This window comes from Myodes glareolus, chromosome 10, assembly GCF_982192425.1.
Source record: "Myodes glareolus chromosome 10, mMyoGla1.1, whole genome shotgun sequence".
Taxonomy (NCBI): Eukaryota; Metazoa; Chordata; class Mammalia; order Rodentia; family Cricetidae; genus Myodes; species Myodes glareolus.
Genome location: NC_142035.1, coordinates 84,799,548 through 84,824,315, shown reverse-complemented (window position 1 = coordinate 84,824,315; position 24,768 = coordinate 84,799,548). Strand labels below are relative to the sequence as shown.

Below are 24,768 nucleotides of genomic sequence, written 5' to 3'. Positions count from 1 at the left end.
AGTGGATGTGCATATGAGCAGCATTAATTGAGCTGCTCAGTGTGTTTAATCAATTAGTTCATTTGTTAATTAACAAAAGAAAATGAGGCTGGAGAGAGAGGTCAGCTGTTAAGAATTACCGCTCTTGCAGAGGTCCTTGGTGTGGTTCCCAACATCAACACCAGATGGCTTACGACTGCCTGGAAGTCTAGTTCAGGAGGATCCAGCATCTTTGCAGATCTCGGCACACACATGTGTACATTTAGGCATATACACATACACACACACAGACACACACATACAAAGACAGTAAATATTTTTAAAAGAAAAAGAAAGACAGGTGGATCGCTATAAGTTCAAGGCCAACCTGGTCTACATAGCAAGTTCCAGCCAGGGCTCCACTGAGAAACTTTGTTTAAAGAAAGAAAAGAAAAAGAAAAGGAGGACATTAAATTGGAAAGTAGTAGATATGATGATCTAGGGTGAAACGGATGGGGAGGAATGAGGAGTAGATGTAATAAAGATACATTGTATTCATGTATGAAGTACATTTTCAAATAACAAGTTTTTAAAACTTCAGAAAAATCGCCTATTTCAGGCCCCATCACAATTTTGGTCAGTAGTTCTGGGGAGTACCCAGCAATCTGCATTTATGACACTTGGTGTCAGGTTGCAAGCACTCGCAGGGTGCTCTGTCCATTCTGTGGCTGCTTGATTTCTGCTGCAGGAGACCAGTTTACTCAGTTGCTATCCCGGCCCCTGGCTGGAAGACAGAGAGATGCTTTAAGGGCTTACATATGGTTCAGAGTGCGCTACATATAAACCTATTTTCAGAAGCTGATTTTCACACCAGAGTCTTGCCAAAACTCCCTATTTCAATCACATATAGCATGCAGAGTGCCTGCTGCTGTATTCCTGAGAAGTCCAAACCAAGGAAAATAATGGCACACTGTTCACAGCTGCCAGGGATGCTGCCGCCTGAAGACAGCCCCAGCTTGAAGCAGGACTGTAAGAAGGCATCTGCTGGCTCGGGAGCACGTTCACTGTGAGGCTTTCAAGTCTCCACCAACCGCAAGCAACTTTGAGAGATTGAGGGTGTTTCTCCAGACTCCAGCAGGGAGGAGCTGGCAGCGCTAGCATGACTGTAAATGCTGGAGAAACAAACACAGCCCCAAGCTGCAGGGAGCAGTTAACTGTCTCTTTGGATGTGGAACTGTGAAGAGTAGACAAAAATCCAGGGAACAGGGAGATTCAGAGGGGTAACATGGAGGTTTTACTTATTTTTACTAAATTTAGTATGTGTGTGCACACGCGTGCATACATGCACACACATGTGGAAGTCAGAGGACAACTTGTGGTCATCAGTTTCCTCCTTTTACCATATGGGTCCCTGGGATCATGCTCAGGTTATCAGGCTCGGCAACAAGCACCTTTACCCACTGAGCCATCTCACCAGTCCCAAGAAGGTTCTAGAATATGTGGCCCTAAGACAACTCATCCGCCGAGACTTCATGGCCACCGGCCTAGCTTTCTGTAGGCTTGGGGACTGAACTAGCGTCAGCACATCCCCCCTCACTCCCACTCCAACCCAACAACTATTTGACTCCTATGTCTCAATATACTTAACACACCCTTAAATAATCTTTATTTGCAAATTGGTCTCTTTCAATGACTCAACCTAAAATTTTGTGACTTGAAAATGGCGTAAAAGTGGTACGAATACAGAATGAATGATGCTTTGGATTCTGAATTTTTACCCTTTTCAGCACTAGTGAATGTCGTACAAGATGTCATGAGGTTGAGCAGGGGTCACGACCCACAGCCATGTTTCCAAGGGCAAACAACCGACAGTTGGTAGTGCCCAGGTCAAAAGCTATAAAGATGTCCTTCAGTAGGTGAAAGAGTAGTAAGTGGTGGGGCACCCAGAGAGTGCAACAGTATTGTTGATATGTGATACCAAGCATGGCCTCAAATTAAGCTTCAATGCATGTTGATAAAGTGCAGCCAGGCTGAAAGGCTACGCACTGTAGGCTCCTGCCTACATAACACTCCAGGAAAGGCAAAATTCCAAAGACTGTAAAAGGGTCAGAGCCAAGAGGTTGAGGTGGAGGAGGGGACAGATGCTTAGATGAACCACAAGGGATGGTCAGGGAATGGAAACCATTGAATATGACATGACAGTGGGGGAATGTACGCCACAGTTAGCTGGAATTCATAGAAAAGGGTGAACCTGACGGTGAAGTCCTATAGTGTAACAACATAACATTGTCCCTTGTCAGTCACAGTACATCATTCTGCAATAACCAGGTGGGAGGAAGGGGCTTTATGGGAACTTTTCTTTTTGCTCATTTTCTTGTGAGACTAAAACAGATTTAAGATACACCCCAGTAATTGTGGGAACAGGAACTATCTGCCGTGTGCTGGGTAAATGTACCCCAAAAGCCTATACTTTAAAGGCAATCTTGAGGGCTCAGGGAAGATCTAGGAGGTGGGCCTGTTTGTAAGTTTTCAGTCACAAGGGAATGGACCCTTGGTGAGGGGTACATGGGGACACTGGCACCTACTCTTCCTCTTTCTGCTGTCTGCCTTCCTGAGGTGACCCCATTCCTCTCCACAGCCCCCATCATGATAACTGCTCATCCCGAAAGCAATGGAGCTAAGATCATAGATTGTAACCTCTAGAGCTGTGACCCAGGGGCTGGAGATAAGTTCAGTTAGTAAACTACTTGGCTAGCGTGCACAAAGCCCTGGCTTCAATTCCCAGACCCATCTAAAAGAGGAAATGGGCGTGGTTGTCCCATCTGGACCGCTGGTGACGGGGGCTGTGGCAGGACTTTCAGTTCAAAGGCCATCAGAAATTCAAGGTCATCCTCACCCACAGCTCTAGAGCAGCTAAGGCACCTGACACGCGCCCTTCAACCCAGAGAAGGATAAGGAGTGAAGCTCAGGGGGTGGAGTGCTTGCCTAGCGCACACCAAAGCCTGGGTTCCACTGAGGCACCGCATAAACAGGGTGTGGCGCTTTAGACTCGTAATCCTAGCACTCGGGAGGTCGGGAGAAGATCAGAACCTTAAAAGATTAAAAGAACATTGTGGGGGCTGGAGAGATGACCTCACAGTTAAGAGCACTTGGCTCCTTATGCAGGGGACCCAGGTTCGACGCTCACAACCACCTGTAACTCCAGTTCCAGATGATCTGATGCCCTCCTCTGGCCTCCTCAGGCACTGATTACAGTTCTATGTGCAGGCAAAACATCCATACACATAAAATGAAAATAATTAAAAATTGTGGGTTAGGCAGTGGTGGTGAACGCCTTTAATCTGAGCACTCGGGAGATAGAGTTGGAGGCCAGCTTGGTCTACAGTGAGAGTTCCAGGACGGCCTCCAAACCTACACAGAGAAACCCTGTCTTGGAAAAAACCAACTTAAATAAATAAATAAAATTGTGAATGCAAATAAACTTTTCCTCTTTTCAAGTTGATCGTTTCATGTATTTAAAATTATTTTTACAATAACAGAGTGGCTAGCAAAACATCCAATCTGTGAGAACACAGGGAGGGAGAAAGAAAAGAACTCCGGGAAGCTTCCAGCAGGAGTGGCAGGACTCTGCAGCTTCGGAAGCTAGGTCAGGACGAAGGGAGGGTCTCTAGGCCCTGCCAGTGCCAGCTGGAAGCTCTTTCTGTTTGCCCTCTGGCCTCTGCAGAAGTCTCGTTTCCACGTGCTGTTTTTTTTTATTATTATATCTCTATTGCTTGTATCAGATTAAATCCCCACCAATTTAGACACAAAACAAATAATTGGTCCAGACCCAAATCCCTGCAAAACGAATTAGTTAACACTCTGAGCATTTTAATGCAAGGCTAGATTCACAAGAAACCAGTCAGATCTCTAAGGGCCAGAAAACTCACTAAGCCAAAAGGGGAAGAACATATTAAGAAGCTGAAATCAGTGTGTAGTGAGAATAGGAACCCAGGAGCTTCCCCTGAGAGTACTGCTGAAACCCAACATGGGGACAGGAGACTAATTACAGAAATCTCTAGAAAGTGTAAGAGCTGAGCCAAGACAGATGCCTCACACAGGGATGGAGCGGTGCCAGGTTGTCAGAGGCCTCAGGCTCAGGAAAGGAGAAAGGAAGCTTAGAGCTGCAAAGGAACATCCCGGCAGAGCCCTCGGAGTAACACGGTAAACCAAACAGGACTTGGAACAGAAACACAAAATGATAGGGCTGGGAAGATTATGGCTTAGCCAGTAAGAGTGTCTGCTGTTCTTGCACAGGACCCAAGTTCCATTCCTAGCACTCACATCAAGAAGCTCACGGTCATGTAACTCCTCCTTTGGTCCCTGAGAGCACCCCCACACATGTGGTGTGTGTACATGCGCATGCATGCGGGCATGCCTGTGTGTATGTCCCCCATCCCCTGACCACAAGGAAGACAAACAACAGAACCACCAAGATGGCTTAGCAGGTAAAGACACTTGCCAAGCAAATTTAGTGACAAGAGCTCACCCTCTGGGAAGCACATAAATGTGGAAGCAGACAACCAACACAGCAAAGCTGTCCTCTGATCAATGCACATGCCATAGCGCCCACATCCCAACATGTGCTTCAGTGCACCCCACCTGATGTGTTTCAAAAGCAGCACACACACATGCACACATGGCACACACATGCAAGCATGCACACACGGCAGACACCCCCCCCCCAAGAAAATAAACCATGAAAAATACAAACGCTGTGTTTAGATTTGGAAGCATTAAAGCTATTGGACCTGGTGGGTGGTGCATGTCTGCAACTTTGGAGGTGAGGACAGAACTGCTGTGAGTTTGAAACTTGCCTGAGCTACGTAACATGTTCCAGGACTGCCAGAGCTACATGGAAAGGTCCTGTCTCAAAAAGCTAAAAGCCAACAACAGAAATGAAAGCCATTAGAGTTGCTAGACATAGGTGATAAGAGTGCCAACATATTGTTACATACACAATGTACACTGAATTGCATTTGTTTATTAATTAGTATTTTGTATGGTGCTGGGGATGGAACCCAGGGCCCCACCAATGCTAGCAAATGTTCTAACACTGAACTATATACTGGCAGCCTCCCCTCAATCCCTGGACACTGAATTTTTAGAAACTGAAAGATTTAAAGAAATATTTTTTCATAGAATGTTTCAGTGATATTATATTCTCTACCCATCCAATTTTGTGTTCTCTTGGAAAAAAACAAATAAGAAAATTCAAAACAAACTAAAAAAAAGGAAAAATAAAGCCAATGACAAATACCAAAACACACATACGCACACACACACACACGAGTCTATTTTGTGAACATTGAATTTTAAAATCAGCAAGCAATACAAAAGGATTGGTCTAATAAGGAAAGTAAATGTGGAAGAGAATCAACGGTTTAGAAAACCAGAGACCACAACTGCCCTGAAAAGCCATGACGATTAGATCCAGCAGCAGCAGCAAGACACGTGAGGGGATCTGCGACTGTGGACCAACGGCAGGAGGAAGCCTTGGCACTGAGCACGAGTCTCAGATGGGCACCAGGAGATGCCGTCCGCTCACCTTTCAGAAATGAAAAGAGGACAAGAAATTGGGGAAATTTCAAACCAAGTCAGCTGATAAAAAATGGCGCACTCTGATGCACCCGCATAAAACCTGGACCAGCAAGTTAGGTGTCCCCTCCTACTTGCGGCCATCTGATACTGACTGCCCGACTCACAGCGGAGCTGGGGGAATCCCGGTCTTTAAGATATCATCAGATGTAAATCACACTACTGTTTGAAATAATACAATAAAGAAAAAAGTGATGCCAATTTATTAAGGTCTGGGGTGACAAGGGAAAGGCGTGTGCGGAGCTAGTAAACAAGGGGCATTCACTTCTATGCACCGGTGAGGTGAGCATCCAGGTGCCGAGGCCCAACAACCTCGGGTGTCAGCCCAGGGACCCTGTCCATCTCTTCTGACACAGGGTTTCTCATTGGCCTGGAGCTCACTAAGTGGACTGGGGGGAAGGGGCTGATCAGAGGGAACAGAAATCCTTATATGTCTCCCCAGAATGGGGTGACAGGTGTGTCACTATGGCTGGCACTTCCACAGTTTTAGGGGGAGGAACTCAGGACCCTGGCTTGCAAGGCCAGCTCCTTATATGAAACCATCCTCCCCGGGCCAATCATTTTCACATAAACATGTGTGCATATAAGAATCGTGAAAATATCAATACATGGGATTTTAAAAACAGAGATTAGAGTTTTGGTTCACAATCATATATAATCAAAAAAGGGCTGCTCAGAGTTACCATATTTGTAAGTCCTTATGATGCAAGAGGGCATCCAGGTTCCAGAAAACTCAGTTGGATTGGGCTTCAAAAAGAGATCAGGAAAGTTCAGGAGCGAACATCAGGGGGTACTACATACAACTTCCAAACCAGCAAACAGAGACATAGAACCTAATCAAAAGTGGAATACACAGCTGCAATGAAGGCAGCATAGGACGGCTCAGCAGGGAAGGGTGCCTGCTGCAAAGCTTAAAGATCCGAGTTCAACTCCCATCACACACATGGTAGAAGAGACTTGACTTCCGCAAGTTGCCTCTGATGTTCACACACACACACACACACACACACACACACACACACACATACACACACACACACCATGTAAAAAAAGAAACAGCATAAAACCATAGGATTATGTTGTGGGAGATAATCTCACAGAAAACTTCCTGCTCTTCGGGCTCTTCCAAGCTTCCCACCTCCCCGTCTGCAATGATCCCAGAACCCAGGTGCAGGCCTCGTGTTGTGGATGTGTAGTTCTGTCAGGGCTCCACAACCCTGTTTGGGTTGGTTGTGGGATTCTGTAATGGTCTCCATTTGTTGCAAGCGAAGTTTCCTTAGTGAGGGATGAGAACTACACCTGTCTGTGGGTATAAGGACAAATATTTCGAATGGAGTTAGGGACTATGCCAGTTTAGTAAAGTAGCATTTGTAGGCACTCTTCCAAGATCCATGACTTGAACTAGCCCCAGGTTTCCAGTACCAAACCTAATTTCCCTCTGGTTGAGAGGCCTTAAATCCAACAGAGAGCTGGTAGTTCCTTTGGAAGCTTGCATGACTTCTTCAGTAACTATGAAAGCTAGTCCTCAGGGAAGAGGTTTTGAGGTCAGACCAGCTTGGGTCCTCTGGTTCCTGTGTGTATATAGGGTATATGGTGACTTCAACAGTAGGGACCTCTCCTTCACCTCCAGGGATCAAGTAAGGGCAATTCAATATCCTCTATGTTTTTCCAGCTTCACTGGACCCCTCTTCCCAAGTTGTTTCCTAATTTCATGTCTTTGTGTGTGTCTCACTGAGTTTAATTAGGGGCACATGCATGAGTATGGATGGGATGTATTTGCTTAAGAGCAGAAAAAAAAAAAAAACCTCCCTTAAGTGCATTTGGAACACTTTAAAAATTGGCCATTCCCGGACACAAACCAGTTTCAAAAGGTTTCTAGTGGGCAGAGTTAGAGGGTGGACACAACACTTGCATTCATTTCCTAGGGCTACTATAAAAGTGATCACAGAGCCGGCTATTTAAAAGAGCAAAAATTTATCATTTTATAGTTCCCCAGAGCCAGAAGTCCCAAACCAGCACTACAATTCAGAAATTAAGTTGTTGGCAGGTCCTTTATCCTCCAGAATTCCTGGGGAATCTCTCTGCTCTGCGGCTGCCAGCAAGGCACTCCAGTCAGTCTGCACGACCTCATTGCCCCACATCCACCATCTGCTGTCACCCGTGCCTTACTGATGTTCTTAGACAGCCTCCCTCAGCACCCCACCCCCATCTCTCTAGCTCAATATTCCTTTTTCGTTTATTTTGTTTTTGTTTTTTTTCATGACGAGTTTCTCTGTGTAGTCCTGGCTGTCCTCAAACTAGCTCTGTAGACCAAGCTGGCCTCGAACTCAAAGAGATCCTCATGTTTCTGCCTCCTAAGTGCTGAAATTGAAGGTGTGCACCACCACGGCTTGGTTCCAAGATTTTTAACCACATCTGCAGAGACTACTGTCAGGTGACTACTGTTCAGAGAGGCTGAGGTGTCGCCCAGCACACTACAGCTGTGACACACACACTCTATACCACGCTAGGTTCTTAGTACTCAAAGGCATTGCTTGCTGCTCGTCAAGACAGGAAAGGTGCTTTTTCCGCAGCGCAGAGGGCAGGGCTGAGTTAGAGGCACCAGCAGTCCTCCTGAGCTTAGCAGTTTGCAGCTCCAAGCTGTTAACCGAAACCACTTAGCTTTCTATTTGAAATTCCACATTTAGAGGAAATTCACAAGCAAAACAGTTTACAAATACTTTCATCTAGATTCTCCACATGTTAACGACGAGCTTTGTGCCGGCACTCCCTCTGTGGGTTTCAGTGGTTTTTTTGGAGACCCAGTTACACATACCATGTTCCATTTTCCTTGAAAAAGATAACAGCACACTTAAAAAGAGGGTGGTGGTGGTGTTTCTATCAAGTTACCAAAGTACAACCATCCAAACTCACGAAGCTAATTTATGGACCTTCACTTAAATTTGACCTGCGGACTAGTGTTCCACTAAAGAAGAAGAGATGTAAAATCAGATCCAACACTGGGCTACTACATGCTGCACCCAGTTGCCAAGTCTCTTTAAGTCTCATTTGAAATTTGCAACCTTTGGCGAGTATAAACTCACAAGAATTGTCTGAGAGACATCATCTCTGAATACAGTCCAGGCTGGTCTTCAACTTGAGAGCCTTGTGCCTCAGTACCCCCACGTGCAGGGATTACAGGTGTGCAACACCATGCCCAGCTCGGGTCAGAATTTTGGAAAACTATTCCTTGACTTAGTTTTCCTGCCACTTCTTGACTAACTTCAGGTTATGCACTATGGTCGAGGTTTTATGTAGGTGTTATGTAGGTCTTTGTGCACAACAGGATGCACAAATAGAAAATTGTTTTAATGGGGGCTGGAGAGATGGCTCAGCAGTTAAGAGCAATGGCTGCTCTTCCAGAGGACTTGGGTTCAATTCCCAGCACTTACAGGGCAGCTCACAGCTGTGTAAAACTCCAGTTCCATGGGCTCTGATATCCTCTTCCAGATTCTTTGGGCACCAGGCAAACACAGGGTACACTGACATACATTCAGGCAAAATATCCATACACATTAAATAAAAATTAAACTTTGTCTTAATAATGGCAATATTAAAGTGTGCCCCCCTTTTGAGATACCATGCAAAAATAAAACTTGGGAGTTGGGTGTCTTGAGAGAATACAGGAAGACTTGGAAAGTGACAGTAGGAAGCAGATATGATACTTCACTGATTGTATGCATGAAATTCTCAAAATAAGAAAAGTAATCTTGCTATATAGCCCAGGCTGGCATCAAACAGCTAGTGCTGGTTTGATTCAGTTCAGTGGTAGAGTACTTGCCTAGAATGCAAGAGGCCTCCAGGTCAATCTCCAGTACCAGCCAGAGGAAGCCTATAAAAAATTAACTCAAAAAAGCACCAGGTGTGGTGGTGGTAGTTCACACCAATGACCCCAGCAGTTAGGAGGCAGAGGCAGAACTGAAGACCAATTTTTTGTAGCTGAGCCATCCTCAGTTACAAAATGAGTTTGAGGCCAGCATGGAATACATGAGACTTAGCACATGTGAGAATATCGAGAATATGAAGTTGCCAACAGAAAGTGAACATTGTAACTACAAAATGTGTTTCACTGTTTGAATGACTTCTAGTACATGGTTTCAATAAAACTTTTCTTGTCAAGGCACTTATTGGAAATGTATGTCTTCCTGTCATTACTTTCAAGCTTGTGTTACACACAGAGAACACCTGACATACTGAAGTGGCTACAGCCAGGACAGGGGATCCCGGCTGGGGTTACAGCTACCTTCTGACTGGTTACAGGAGGCGGATTTTGCACCCTGCAGCACATCCCTGTTCGTGGATCAATTCTTTTCTCTGCAGCTGCAAATCTGCCAACTCTCAACCAAAACCACCAGGCCAGCCAGATGGGAAACACAGAAATTACCACCCAGGTTACCAGTTTTATAGCAAAACGATGGGGGGAGGGGGAAGAACAAAGATATGTAAATGGACCGCGTTTTCCTTATCCATTCTTTGGTCTAGGGGCATTTAGTTGTTTCCAGGTTCTGGTTATGACAAACAATGCTGCTATGAACATAGCGAAGCACACGTCCTTGTGATACAATTGAGCACCCTTTGGATATACACCCAAAAGTGGTATTGCTGGGTCTTGAGGAAGGTTGTTTCCTAATTTTCTGAGAAATCGCCACACTGACATCCAAGTACCAGCTTGCACTCCTCCAGCAATGCAGGAATGCTCCCTTTATCCCACATCCTCTCCAGCATAAATTGTCATCAGTGTTTTTATCCTTGGTCATTCTTACAGGTGTAAGATGGAATCTCAGAGCTGTTTCAGTTTGCATTTCTCTTATGGCTAAGGGTGTTGAGCATTTCCTTAAGTGTCTTTCAGTCACTTTAGATTCCTCTGTTGAGAGTTCTCTGTTTAGGTCTTTACTCTATTTTTTTTTATTGGATTATAGAGTACTACACAGCAGAAAAAAATAACGACATTTTGAAATTTGCAGGCAAATGGATGGATCTAGAAAACATCATACTGAGTAAGGTAACCCAGATCCAGAAAGACAAATAACATATGCACTCACTCATAAGTGGATTTTAAACATAAAGCAAAGAAAACCAGCCAACAATTCACAATCCTAGAGAACCTAGACAACAATGAGGACCCTAAGAGAGACATACATGGATTGAATCTACATGGGAAGTAGAAAAAGACAAGATCTCCTGAGTAAATTGGGAGCATGGGGGCCATGAGAGAGGGTTGAAGGGGAGGGGAGAGAAAGGGAGGGCAGCAAAAAAAAAAATGTATAGCTCAATAAAAATCAATAAAAAAAGAGAACAAAGATATGCTTTTCATAAAGCTAAATGTATCGTATTTAAATAATTATCCTATATTCTGAGATTATTTGTTCCTAACTGGTCACTGCTAGAATACTTTACACAATGATTTTAAGAGCAGAAAGCATTTTGTGTATGTATGTTGGGGGGGGGCAGCGTGTTTTCCTAGCTGGTGGAACTAACAGCTTGAAATACTTAAAACACTTCATCAATTATTTTTTTAAAATAGGTTTGCTGGTCATTCAAACTAGGACACAATGACGGTCCTTGCATATTTCACAGTACTGAATCCTTCCTAGTGACACCACTGCGTAGATTTTGATGTTTACAGTCAGTCTTAGCTGACTTTATGGCAGTGTCTGGGGCTTTAGTTTCCATCATCAAAAAATACTTTCATTCAATACCAGTTACATCATTTTTTATTAAAGGCATATATATGAATTCTAATGGAACATCAGCTTAGAACAATGCCATTCCCATGGCCCATCACTACCACAGATGGAGTCTGTTGGGATGCAGTGCAGACATAAAGAAGGCTGGGTGTCCACGCAGGCTGCTTTCCAGGATCCCAGCGGCACCACAGGATGCTGTTGGTCTTGATGTACACATTGGCCCATTTGCATTTACATTTCAATCATATTATACAGTGTTCAGCATTTACATACATTTGAACGAAGAAGACATAAGATGTGTTACAAGGATGGCATGTGTGAAGTCATATGTCAGAAAGAACTCTGTACTTCGATTTCTTGATGTCATTAACTACTTTGGAGAAGACGTTTCTATATAAATACAATGGGACTTACATTTAGAAAACCTTAATCTATGTAAACTGCATTGTGTCCACCCAAGACAAATCAACAAAGCCCCGTTCCCTCTAATGTTAAAGAACAAAAGAGTAGCTAGCCCTTACACTCTATAGTAGGTTTCAGACAATACATAAGGTGATCATTGGCATGCTGTCTACTTCTGTCATTCTGGGATTTGTTTCTTTCTGTCAAAGTGTTCTCATACATTCAGCAAGAGCATATATATTGAACTTCAAATTACTCCTGGTTGTATCCAGAATATATATTAAAAGCCTCTAAAAAGAGTTTGTTTTCCTACAATTATGCCAACATTTGGCCATATTAGTAATTACTGAAACAACAGTGGAGATTCTGGGGACAGACAGCACCCTGGGTGAACGTGTACAGGCCCAAGCATCTGGCCAAGGGGCTCAATGACTCATCAACACTTAGTTCCTCTTGTTTTTCTTCAGATTGCGACTCCGCAAGGACTTGTTGACACTCATGACTATTTTAAAATAAATCCAACGAGGCAACATTGAGTTTATTGACCCCTAGGGAAAGAAATGGGGAGATACATAAGCACAGCCCAAAACTGAGCTAAACTGAAGCCGCCTATCAGCCATCTTTCTTTTCTCTACACTATTACTTATAGAAATTTAAAGTTCTTAAATATACAGTTTGAAATAAAATATAAATGTCTATTTTAGGATTAAAGACACCTTGTCTGGCAAAGTATACATCTTGATTCTAAGAGATCATACAGAAAGAAAGGTCCAAATTGAAAAATATGGTTAAGATCTAAAAACATACATACCATGAGAGCATGGACCACATACCCCATGGTCCGCGACTGCAGACCCACCGTTTTGATTGCAGACTTCACAAACGTCTCTGCAGAGGGCTTATCCAAAGTTGGCTTCCGTATTTTCGCTAGTTTTGTAGCTACAAAGTATGGCAGGACACTCTAGAAAGGATACATACACACATATAAAAAAGGGAAAAAAAAACAAAATAAAGCATGCCATTTATTAGGAAGGCTACCAACTCAAACTGAGGGTGATGATGCCTGACTGTTGGCGGCCTCATGACATCTAGACTTTGTATCTTTAGAGAGAGGGAAAGACACACTGCTATCTAAAGCCACCTTCACAGAACATAAAGCAGCAAAATCATCAACTGTAATATAATGACCTTGGGGAAAAATAGAATTGGAGGCCGGGAAATAGTAAAAATAAGCAGAAACAACCATTTCTGAATCTTTAAAAGGAAAGCAGCGGGCAGAGATATGGGAGCCGAGGCTCAAAGTGCCTTCCTGTTCTGGTCAAGCGGGACTGTGCTCGCAGTCAAGCATGAGGTTTCTGGTGTCTGATGGGGAGCACTGCTCTACTCCAGCACTCCTGCTGAATCAGGTGTGTTATCAGCTTCAGTCTCTCTCAAGGAAACACCTCACTTCCCTAGCTCACCACTTCTCATCCTTCATGTCCTCACATCCTGCTCCTGAAATCCCATAAGCTGCTATTGTTAAGACAGGACCACATCTTTTTTGACCCTGAGTTTTGGGAAGAGATAGTGTAATAAGAAGAAAACAGCCTGGGTGACAAAAGTCGCACACCAGGACAGGTGTAGGGTTGTGAATATAAACACGAGCCTTTTCAAGCACTGTACGAATACTCGGTTCTCCACTGATACGCACCCAGTATTTTGGGTGTGAAAGAACACAGAACACAAGGGACCGCCATCATATGAGTCTGGGAGCCATGATGAGAGAGGCTCCTTCTGTGATCCAAACGACCTCAGGAGTACAGTAGCTCACACACACTTGTTGCCATCACGGTGTGAAAGGGATGAGGTCTGTCCTCACGCTATCTAAGAATCAGTTAAAATGAAAAATGTTCATACTATAAATAAAGCTGAGGTCTCTCCACACTTTGGATTTCTTTCCTGCTGGGAGTGGAAGGAATGGACCTGCATCTCTTTGGCAGTTTGCATATACATATATTTTTAAAAATAATTTTACATTCTTCTCACTCCCAACTATAAGAAAAAGAATATAGCTTACAGTCCTTAATGTGTGAGTTAAACTCTAACCCACGTATCTGGTGTGACTCTGTCTTGCTCACAGACTACGTTACTGTCACTAGAGCACATCAACCGCAGGGGGCTCTGATTATGTAATTTGGCTTCTGAAGATTATTAATTGGGATTATTAGTACATTTGTCTCTTTTTTCAATGAGTAAAATGTTTTGTCCATTTTGTTCCGTCAGTATGAAGACAGACCAGGGCCGTCTCAGGCTGATGTGCTGTGAACTGTGGGTCCAATTGTGAAGTTATTTGCTACCACCTGGAAGAGCCAAGCAGGGCGGAACGGTGTGGAAACAACTCTGACAGCATGTGACAACATGCATGTGCACAGCTTCCTCATCTTCCTGCCTCAGGCTTCCTGCTTATAAGACTGAGAAGACCTTTCCAGGGAACACAGCCGACACGGGGTGCTGGGATGTCTTGGGCTCCAGGGAGAAAGCCAGTCTGTGACTACGCCTTTCACCTGTGCATAACGCTCTGCACCTTTTTCCCATCTGTTTTTCTCTCTCAGAAGATGTAAGCGGCATACACTGGACTATTTTCAGTTGCACTTCCTGAATGAACCACATGGTGGCACCACAAGATAATGCATGGATTTAGGGTTCAGTTAGCCTGTGGTGGGGTTCTGAAGGAGCCTCCAGCTACGAGGGGGGCAGGGAAAACCATGAGTACTTGGGAATTTCTGGTCAAGTTATATTTTCCCAACTAAGAAATGGAAATTCTAAGCTGGAAGGCTTGCTTGGGCACACACCTGGATTTACCAACGTGCCCTACAGTGGCCTACTGGAGTGTGAGGGGCGCAGAGGTGAAACCGCCTTGGGGCTAAGCCCTAAAGGAAATAGAGAACTTAAGTAAGAGATAAAGGAAGGACAAGATCAGAAGAGTTGTGAAGAGCAAGGCACTCCCAGGGGACTGCAAGGAGTCTGGCACAGTCCAAAAGAAAACAAGTGCAAACACGGGCAGGTCTAGCACAGGATCAAGAGGAGCGAGCGTTCTCAGGACCAGGCAGTAAGGAACATCCCATGTGAGGCGCACTGAATACACGAAGGCCCTTTCTTCCGAGCCAGCATTTGAAATATTCTGAAGCTTAAGCAAGATCATCTATCTCAACAAAAGCAAGCCTATTGATCTAGCTGTGAAGGATACTAAAAGGAACATGCAAAGTATAAAAATGGAAAAGTACAGAAATGTTTATAGCAAACCACTACCACCAAGGTAAAGAAATGCCCAAGAAACAGTAATTAATCCATCTTCTGCCTATGCAGGAAAGCATTATGGGAAACAAAATCAGAAATATACCTGTACTTCTACAGAAAGTTTTTCAGCAGAATAAAACTGAAAAGCCACTTAAGCTCAACCAATCACCATTACAAACTCCGCCCTTCAGAAACAGCCTGACCCTGACAGTCACAGCTGTAGGTGACTACCCTAGTCTTCAAATTTAGAATCTCAAACTGGAAATAACTAGTTAGGTCACAAGACAGCTGATGATGCTATGGCTCTGCACAGCTTATTAAATAAAAGTCCCTGCAGACCACAGTTTGGTATATTGTTCCCCTATTCCCTGGAGTAGATTGCTTAGACTGTGGTCTTCCTAGAGTACATGCTCTAGAGTCTTGGCTTGGGGCAGGAAAGATACTATAACTGGATGCCATAGATTGTGGAAAGAAGATGGCCTAAAGACACATGGCAATATGTGAGAATCTAACACCGAGTCTTGGAACTTCACATGGCAGAGCCAACTGTGAACTAAATAAGGCTTCTCAAACCTAAAAATGGTTAGAACTTTCTGTGATAATGCTTTGGGAAAATGTGAGCCAAGGGGTAACAGACTTTGCTCTTTGAACAAGATTCTACACGTGGCATCTAACTGTGTTAATGTGCCTTCTCTGGGTTCGTGGGGCTCCTCCCTCCCTGCCAGGTTCCTCAACTTTCTTCTGGTCCAGCAAAGTAAAGAAAGAGCATAGCAAAGCCAGCTCCTGGGCAATTTCAGCATTAGGCTGACAAGAGGTGACACACAGTCTTTTGTTTTCTCTCTTATCCAAGTTTTATATGACATATGTACTTAGTAGAAGGGTGCATGTTCATGTCTTTCTTTGATTTTTGAGGGCAGGGTCTCTACCTTTATTTTTGAGGGCAGGGTCTCTTGTTAAGCCTGAGGCTGGCTTCACGAATCTGCGTTTTTCCTTCTTACCCCAGAGCTGGGGTTAGAGGCACATGCCACCATGCCCACCTATGCTTCACACTTAATCACTGAGCTATCTCTCTATCTGTATACATTCTTAAGGCAAAGCCTGGGGTTCCTATGAGCTCTTTTTTAAATCTGTGTCTTCACCTACAGAACCTTTAGGATCAGAAGTTCTCCAGAATACCTGAATGACTAAACACATATCATATAGTTTAGCTATTTACATTTCTCTACTTGCAAACTGTGAGCTTTTCCATACAAGCCCTTTTGACTTAGTGGCTACAAAGAACTTAAGACATTCTAGAGGATGTGAGGTAAAGAAATCTTTCTGATGATAGATTTTTCTGCAACAGGAATAAATTATAGCATTTCAGCCCAATATTGTGTGCACAAAGAAAATCTTAGATACACTCTGGGTACTACTGATCCTACAAAGAACCTGCTTTCAAATAAGTGGAATGTGCATGTTAATTGTACAAAAATGGAGCCCCCAATTTTACAGAGAAATGTGCACTGCACTGATGGCAGAGGCTTTATCTGCAGTTAGGTTATCAAGAAAGACCTCTCAGATCAGGTCATATTTGAGTGACGTCCTGACACTCCACAGGCAGAGGCTAGCCCAGGAAGATCTGACTGCAGCCAATCCAAGCACTGTGGGTACCAAAATGTAGAATTTTCCTCTAAAGGCCATGAGAAGCTTTGGTAGAATTTTAAGCAGGGAAGTGAAGTGACTGGCTTTTGCTTTACCAGCTGCCTCCAATGAGCAGACAGCAGTAGAGAGGGTGTTCTAGTTAGTGTTGCTATCGCTGTGACAAACACCATGACCAGAAGCAAGCTGGAGAGAAAGCTTATTTCAGCTTAGTTATAGCCAGCCCACCATCCAGGGAGTGAGGATAGGAACCCAAGCAGGGCAGGAACCTGGAGGCAGAAATGCACAAGTCATGGGGGAACACGGCTTACTGGCTTGCTTCTTATGGCTTCCTCAGCCTGCTTTCTTACAGCACCAAAGACCATCAGCCCAGAGGTAGCACTGCCCACTGTGTGGTGTCCCCATCTCCAGCCTCCATCAATCATCTATCAGGAAAATGCCCTACAGGCCAACCTGGGGGATCAGGGGAGGCATTTTCTTGGTTAAGATTCCCTCTTCCCAAATGACTCTAGCGTATGTCAAGTTGATAATCTAGCACAGGAGGCCAGATAGGGAGGTAGTCCAGGGTAAGATATAGTGGCAGCAGTGATGTCACAAATAGACTGGACACATCTCCAGGATAGACTTGACTGGATACCCAGTCAGTGATCTGATGGACTGCATTTCAGAGAAAGAAAGAAGCAGGATAATAGCAGAGGAAGATCAGTCTTGGTTGAAATCAGACCAACCTGAACTCAAATCTGGCTTGCTACATACCATCTACATGACCTTGATCCAAACTTTCAATCCCTGCCCAAGTGGGAACAACTGCAGATCTTTACTATATTGGGAAGGGAATCAAATCAACAGGCTCAGTGTGAGAGTTGAGCCCTTGTATGTATTAGCAATTCTCTTCTAAGTTTTATAATGATCAGAAGAATGATTTTGACGGGCAGTGGTGACACACACCTTTAATCCCAGCACTTAGGAGGCAGAGGCAGGCGGATCTCTGTGAGTTTGAGGCCAGCCTGGTCTACAAGAGCTAGTTCCAGTATAGGCTCCAAAGCTACAGAGAAACCCTGTCTTGGGAAAAAAAAAAGATCTCTGTATTCTGTGAGAGGTATAGAAACAGCAAGTTCCAGAGGAAAATCGGCCTGTGGAGGATTTCATCGGCTGAACATACAGTACTCCTTCCAGACTTTAGTTATGTAGATCTTCTGGCAAAGGATTATAGGAAAAGGGTCAAGAAAAAGGCACATCACTGGCAACAATGGAGATTTAACTGGTTGGAGTCCATTTTCTCCAAGTTGGCACAGCTGTGTTCCCAGTAAAGAGTCCTGTATCACTTTCCATTTCTATTGGACTCCATGTGCACTAAGAAGGCCCCATTACGTCTTCTACCGTCAACAGTAATTAACCAGGAGGATGGATGGGGATTTCTGTTTTCAATTTTGGTAGCCATTTCTCAACATTCAGATTTTTGGCTCTTTGAAGCCCAATAGATTCATGATTATTATAAGCAACAACATTTTAACAAAACTTGAAGTTTATTTTTTTTTATCTTAATTTGTCCCATTTGCTTTCTAAATCTCACAGAAGCCAAATCCTTTTTGATTAAAAACATGTTTTAAACTGAACTAACTACCAGCTCTCATCACAAAGACCAAAGCACTGGAAGGCAGCAGCTTCATGGAGTGTGGAGCCCGAAGATTTAAATGGTGTATTCTTTGGTATTGCTAAGGACGAGAAAAGCCACTTCCACTTCAGGCCAGCTGAAACCCACAACTGGGCTCTCCAGGTTTGCAAAGTCCCCTTCTGCTTTCTCAACTTTCCTCTTATACAGGATCAGGCAAAGTAAATCCTAGGGATCAATTTCAGTTGGCAACATTCTTGGTTTATAACATTTTAGGATCATTTCCCCAGGCTCAGGGAGAAAACGTGTGTGGTGCAGACATCTCCACCACTGAGAACCAAGGCCTGCAGACTCACAGTCTTGGGTTTACATAAGCCTGGCTCAGTAACTTCCTACACTTTCTCCACCTGCTGAGATGCACAAGTGCCATTAGTTCCACAGCACGGTGACACCAGGGAACCATCGTCTGTTTTCTTGTTCAGGGACTTTCTTGCTACTATATCCCTAACTGTCATTCCAAAACTCACACTCACCATACTTCCTGACTGAAGAAATGCGAAACATAATACACAGACCTCTTGCTTTGGGCCCACTGATGGGTGACATGTTTAAATATGTTTTCTTCCTCTGTGTGCCTTGAGGCAGGGGTTTTGAGTCTTATTTACCTTTGCTACATCACTGACAAACAGCAGACACTCACTGACTTTAAGCAAGTCATACAACTGTTAATTTTTATTTTCCAATCTGTAACAGGGGGTCAGGTTAATATCAAGTTCAAATGAGGTAATAATGAGTGAGCATGAGGTATGGTAGGTACTGTGTACATTTATGCTTCTCTCTCTTCTCTAGATTTACTATTACTTCCCAGTTTTTGATGTCTTTATATGTCACCTCTTTCATCCCATTTGCCTTCAGAAATTAAGGCTCAAAGCAATATAGAAATTTTGCACAGGTCAGATGATCACCAAGCAGTGACAGTCGACTGCCGACTCTGCGCTCAGTGTCTTTTCCTTCTTGTCTCTAAGTATACAGGTGATAAATGGGGTTTGCATAAAACTAGACTGGACTAAGAGAGTGTCAAAGTCATCATGCTTTCATTTTGACTGTGGCTTTGAAATGACTAAATCCAGATGGATTATCTCTTCATAAGGCAAGTTTGTGAAGAAAGAGGATAGGATGCTAAATCTAAGGTAAATTATGTAAGGAAGTAGGATATTTGCATGTTTTAATGAGTCTCCCCACTGATGGGTTATTAGTGCCATAGACAGAGACTTCTGCTCTCTTGGGTGATATCCTAAGAAGGACAAAAAAGTATATTTCTTCTGCTGTGGGTAGAAAAGTATAGCCTGAATCTAGCCAGATATATGTATCAGATAAGCCCCAAATAAGGGATACTCAAAACAGAAGAGTGGGGAGGAGGGCACTGTTCTCCCAAAGTGTCAGTGACATCGAAGAGTGACTGAGTCCTGGTTGAAGGAAACCCAAGAAATGGAATACCTAATTCTAGACTGAATACTTTGCTAGAGAATAAAACATTACCTTTGTGAGTTCAAGGCCAGCCTGGTCCATACAGGAAAACAATGCCTCAACAAACAAACAAACAGCCACTTTGATGAGCAGGCCAAGGAAAGGCCACGAAGCAGCAGACAAAGCGGAGGCGTGTGAGGCCCAGGGAAGAAGGGAAACTGAGATTGAGTGTCTAGGCCTGAGATACAGACCGAGGGCAGATGGGCTGTGATCTGAGCCCTGACAAGACATGGACTTCTAGGGCTTAGGGACAAAGGGCACTTGGAGGAAATGCGGAAGAGACCTAAAGAGGAGTTAGTCATGGGTCCTTCAAAGCATGAAGAAGATGCTACACGGTCTATTCTAGCCTGAACATAGGTAGGAAAGAATGCTAACAGCCTTATGGGTTTTGAATTCAATAGTAAACTAAAGGTATAGCCACCTGAGGCCAGTGAAAGAAGCCACCGTACCTGATCTGGGTGTGAATGAGATCACCCGAGAAACATGGGATGGAATACAAGGTGGAACAAGCCATTCAATTCCCCAAGTCCCCAATCTGGAAGACATATATCACCCAGAGAAAAATGGATAAGCTTCAGCAATGAGTTCTTTTTGCTTCATTCAGTGGCTTGGGACTTAGTCCCACAGTAAGATAGTCATGCTTTTCTTCATAAATGTGAGTTTTCTTTTTCTTAACAAATTCATTCTAAATTTAGATCTTAAGAGAATCTTAGGAAGAAAGACAATGATGGATGATATTAAATAATTTAGAAATCATTAATGGGAATAATACAAGCTCATCAAAATATGATATTTCAGAAGGCAAACACTAACGTACTTTGGGTGGTTGCTAGTTATATCAGGCACAGATCCAAGGAAACTAGCTTTAAGGAAAACAGGTTTGAAACAAGAAAAGGGACAGTCTCAGCGACCCCCAGAACTGCTTTCTGTGTTCTCAAGGCAACACTACTTCATGTCACTGGAGTCTTCAGGGTACCAGCCAATGGACCTTTAGAATTCCTGTAGGGTCTCAGTGGGGCTTAAAAATGACTAAACTCACCAAAGACAACAGTATAACACTGATTGGCGCAGGAGCCTCACCTCTTATCAACGTTACTGGTTTCCCCGCTACCAAAATACAATCTACAGGGTGATCCCAGTTACCAGCATTACAAATGGCATCAACATGGAAAGGCATAAAATTCAGGATTCTACAAAACCCTGTCCTCCCCAATGTAGCCTATAAATATGGGGAGCCGAAAATTAAACAATACCAAGTCAGTGGTCCATAGATATCCCTAGGAAGTAAGCTAAGGAGAAGGCTTGGACAAAGCGGGCTTTTAGTAGACCCTAAAGATGAAGATCCTCAGGATGGGCGACTTAGCTCCAATTACTGAAATAAAAAGGCTTAGGAAGTACACCTAAGTACCAGCACTTTCTGCTTTCATCATTTCTTGAGCATAGATGAGTCCAGTAGCCTAGGGTGAGAACAAAGGCTCTAATAGCAAACAGACCTGCATTTTAGTCCTAGATCAACATGGAAAAATAGGTTAACTGTCTTAGCCTCTATCCCCACATTGTGCTATGTAAAAAGAACCTAAGATGCTACACTAAGTGATCTGATCACAGAAGACCAAACACTGAATGGTTCTATTCAGAGGATGGACCAAGAACAGGCATCACCAGGGAGACAGAAAAGAGAACAGTGGTTGCCAGGGGCTGAGGAGAGAGAAGGGAAAGTTAGTGTTTAATGGTATACAATTTCAGTTTGGGGAGATGAAGAAAAGTTCCAGAAGAATGGTGGCAGTGACGGCTCAACAGTGTTAATATGCCCACGCCACTGAACTGCGCGCTTACAGATGCTGAAAACGCTATGTTCTATGATATGTATTTTCTACCACAATTTTAAAGAGTCATATTGTTTCTCTTTATGGGAATAATAATAATCATTCACAAAAAAATGATGCTTCAATTGTTGACATTTAGTTCTAGTTCAGATAGCCTAGTTAAAAATTTGAGAGGCTAATTTTTAAAAACCTAGACCTAGGAGCATAAGGGAAAAGAAACCATGTCTCTAAGGGAGTGCTCACGTCACAATCGCTTACTGAGGAATGTGATTTTCTTTCGTTGCCAAGACAGCAACTGTTGCTGTGGAAACCACACAAAAACAGGGATACTTAACTGAAACAAACTCCACTCACCTGCACAAAGATGCCCTTGCTCTTATACTCCTCATGGAGGCACTGAGAGAAGAAATCTACAAAAGCCTAGGAGAGAGGTGGGAGTGAGAAAGAAAACACATATATTACATCAATCTGCCTGGAGTGTAGCCATGGAAACAACAAAATAATAAATTAACCATTTAACACTACTGTTTCTAGTCATTCCTTTCATTTCAAATGCAGAAGAGATAAAAATACCTTAAAACCTCAGTAGGTTTTTCTACCATAAATGACATTATCTTAAAAAATTTAATATTTAACCAATTTTGACTTAATTAGAAAAGGTTCCTCTCCCCAGAAATAGGAAAAAAAATTCATTCTATAACAAAGGATATACTTCCATTTACTACCTGCCATTCCAGCAGAAACCCAGAGTGAATCCTGCTCATTCTGTTGCTGCTGGGTCCTGTGACACAGCAGGATTTGAGACGTGAAGGCAAGAGCCCTCTGGTAACGCAACTGTGAACCCATCTGTGAACTGTGCCAGCCACTTTTCAAAAGTGGACTCAGTATCGGGCTTAAAATGCCAAGTTTAATGACAACCCAATGAAGGTCTCTATTGACAATAGTCTACCTCTGTGGAGAACAAACCAGATACTGGAATTCTAACACAAGATGTCATGTAATGTGTTGACAGTGTGTACCAGCCACAGAGAAGGCAGGTAGATCATGGGGCTGTGGGGCTCTGCCAGAGTTTAGAAGACAGGAATGACGGATTTTCCTCATGTGAAAAGGAGGTGTCTTTTACACTTTTCCTTCTCTGACAAACAATAAGTTCTTATAATGTATTATGATTTGCTTATTTTTCCCTAAAGGCTTACTTAATTTCAAACAATTAAATGGTTGTTCTTTTCCCTTCAGAAATGTTTTCCATGCCTGAGTGAAGTATCTGAAGTTGGGGCTACTGGCCTGTAGGCAGGAAAAGATACAGTCAGTCTACATTATGATCCTATCAGTAATGTAAGGAAGTGAATGACAGTGATATATGATGACATAGAGTAATAGAATTCTGAAAAACATAGCAGAATATTCACACTGCTGTTGGTCTATTTCTTGTCTGCTGAGTATATGTGTGGTGCTGGTAGGATGTATGTCCTTGCTATGGGAAGCTGACTTGTTCATGTTACCAACACTCTGACTTTAGACTCATTAGTATTAGGTTCTATCACTTGGGCAGACTGGCTTAAGCTAGATCTCTATGGAAAGCATAAGTGTCCCTGTTAAAATCAGCAAACTACTGTGGCTGTGATACACTGGGGTTCCACTTGTAAGTCTATATCTATCTGTGGTATTCCAGAAAGCCATGTGGGGCACCCTGTTGTCCTTCTTGGTCCACTGGAAAAATACCAAGCATAGTATTTCAACAAAATTGAAGCTATAGTAACTGTTCACACTAAAAGTCACCCCTCTGCCTTATACTGACTTCACCGACTGCAATGTTTTTCACCTTAGTCGCGGAATAGATGGTCAGCAGTGGAACCGGGAGCATGCCGCTGGCAGATGAGATATTGAGAATCACCCCTTTAGATCTAGAATTGAAAACACACCACATAAACAGAGCGAAATTATATGCACATTTGCTTGGGAATTACAGTCAAGACAGAAACAGAGCAACAGGGCTGCTGCTCTAACACACGTCTCCCTGCCTCTCATGAGCATGTGGCATGTCTGGCTGGTGAGTGAAGCATAATCCCACGAACTAAAAATAGCTCTTCTTTACGATGAGCTCATTTCCTAGTCTAGGAATCCAAAGCATGACTGCATCTGCGAGATGTCTCCTTTAGTTGTGCCTGTATTTTCCGGAGTCCTCTGTGGACACAGCATCAAAAACTCTCATTTACACAGTGGGGGTATACTGCAGGGTAGAATGCTTGCCTACCATGTGCAAGGCACCGCAGTCAATCCCAGCAGAGCAAAAGCAAACTGACACCCACACAGACACCTCTGCTCTGACATACTGCCACACTGCAACAGTCCAGTGTGTATGTGTAAACACTTCCCTCTCAACAAAGTCTTGAGTTGCTAGACAGCAAAGCCTACTTTTGTTCCCACACAATCAAGTATTTCATAGACCTCTTTATAGCAAAGATGACAACTTTATGAATTCTCTAGGCTGTGAGTAATCGGGCAAAGAGCTACCTTGAAAACTGCATCTCTGTACTTCATTAACTATATTATATTGCCAAAAAACGAAGTTCAACTTTTCCTGTTCTTTTACAGGAATTTGTTTTTACAAATTAAAATTAACCAGGAATTTGTTTTTACAGATAAACGAAATCAGTTTGTGAAAAGCAATGTTCTAAAGATCCCAGTTGTTAGCAAGCACATAAAGGTTCAGCAAGGTGTAGAATTATAACTTTAGGAATACGATAACTAGTTACCAACTTGCTCTCTCAAATTCATGCCTCTCAAAGGCACACTGGGAATAGAACCCAGGGTCTTATGCATGCCAGCAAAATGTTCCGCCAACTGACCTAGGCCCCAGCCCAGCCTCTCTTCTCTAGCTACTGAAATCTCACCCCACCACCTCTTGCTCACACCTCAGCTTCCTTTCCTTCTACATAGTCTGCTGTTGTCTTCTGTCTGGATTTCTATTCCTAAGTCCTGTTTTTTTTTTCATTATTTGGGGGAGGGAGAAGACCCCTTTTATGTAAAACAGCATAGGAAATATGATTAAATGGCATATATGAGTTATTTTGGACACAAATCTGAAGAGAAATAATCCTCAAAGGTCATGATTCCATCTGTCAGCCTTTAGGTAAGATGCCACTGCAACCACTGAAGGGAC

At 43.3% G+C, this 24,768-nt stretch overlaps 1 protein-coding gene across 2 annotated transcripts in view; it reads right to left on the bottom strand.

The window, feature by feature from the left end:
- Positions 1-11,330: 11,330 nt before the first annotated feature.
- Hsd17b12 (hydroxysteroid 17-beta dehydrogenase 12) overlaps positions 11,331-24,768 on the bottom strand; it is a 133,307-nt gene continuing 119,869 nt past the window's right edge. For both annotated transcript variants that reach the window (XM_048443581.3, XM_085696647.2), the window contains exons 8-11: positions 23,428-23,509; positions 21,960-22,025; positions 12,535-12,684; positions 11,331-12,271 (exon numbers count right to left, since the gene is read on the bottom strand). In XM_048443581.3, coding sequence (XP_048299538.1) covers positions 12,167-12,271; positions 12,535-12,684; positions 21,960-22,025; positions 23,428-23,509 — 403 coding nt within the window. In that variant the 3' untranslated portion in view covers positions 11,331-12,166. The remainder of the gene's footprint in view (positions 12,272-12,534; positions 12,685-21,959; positions 22,026-23,427; positions 23,510-24,768) is intronic.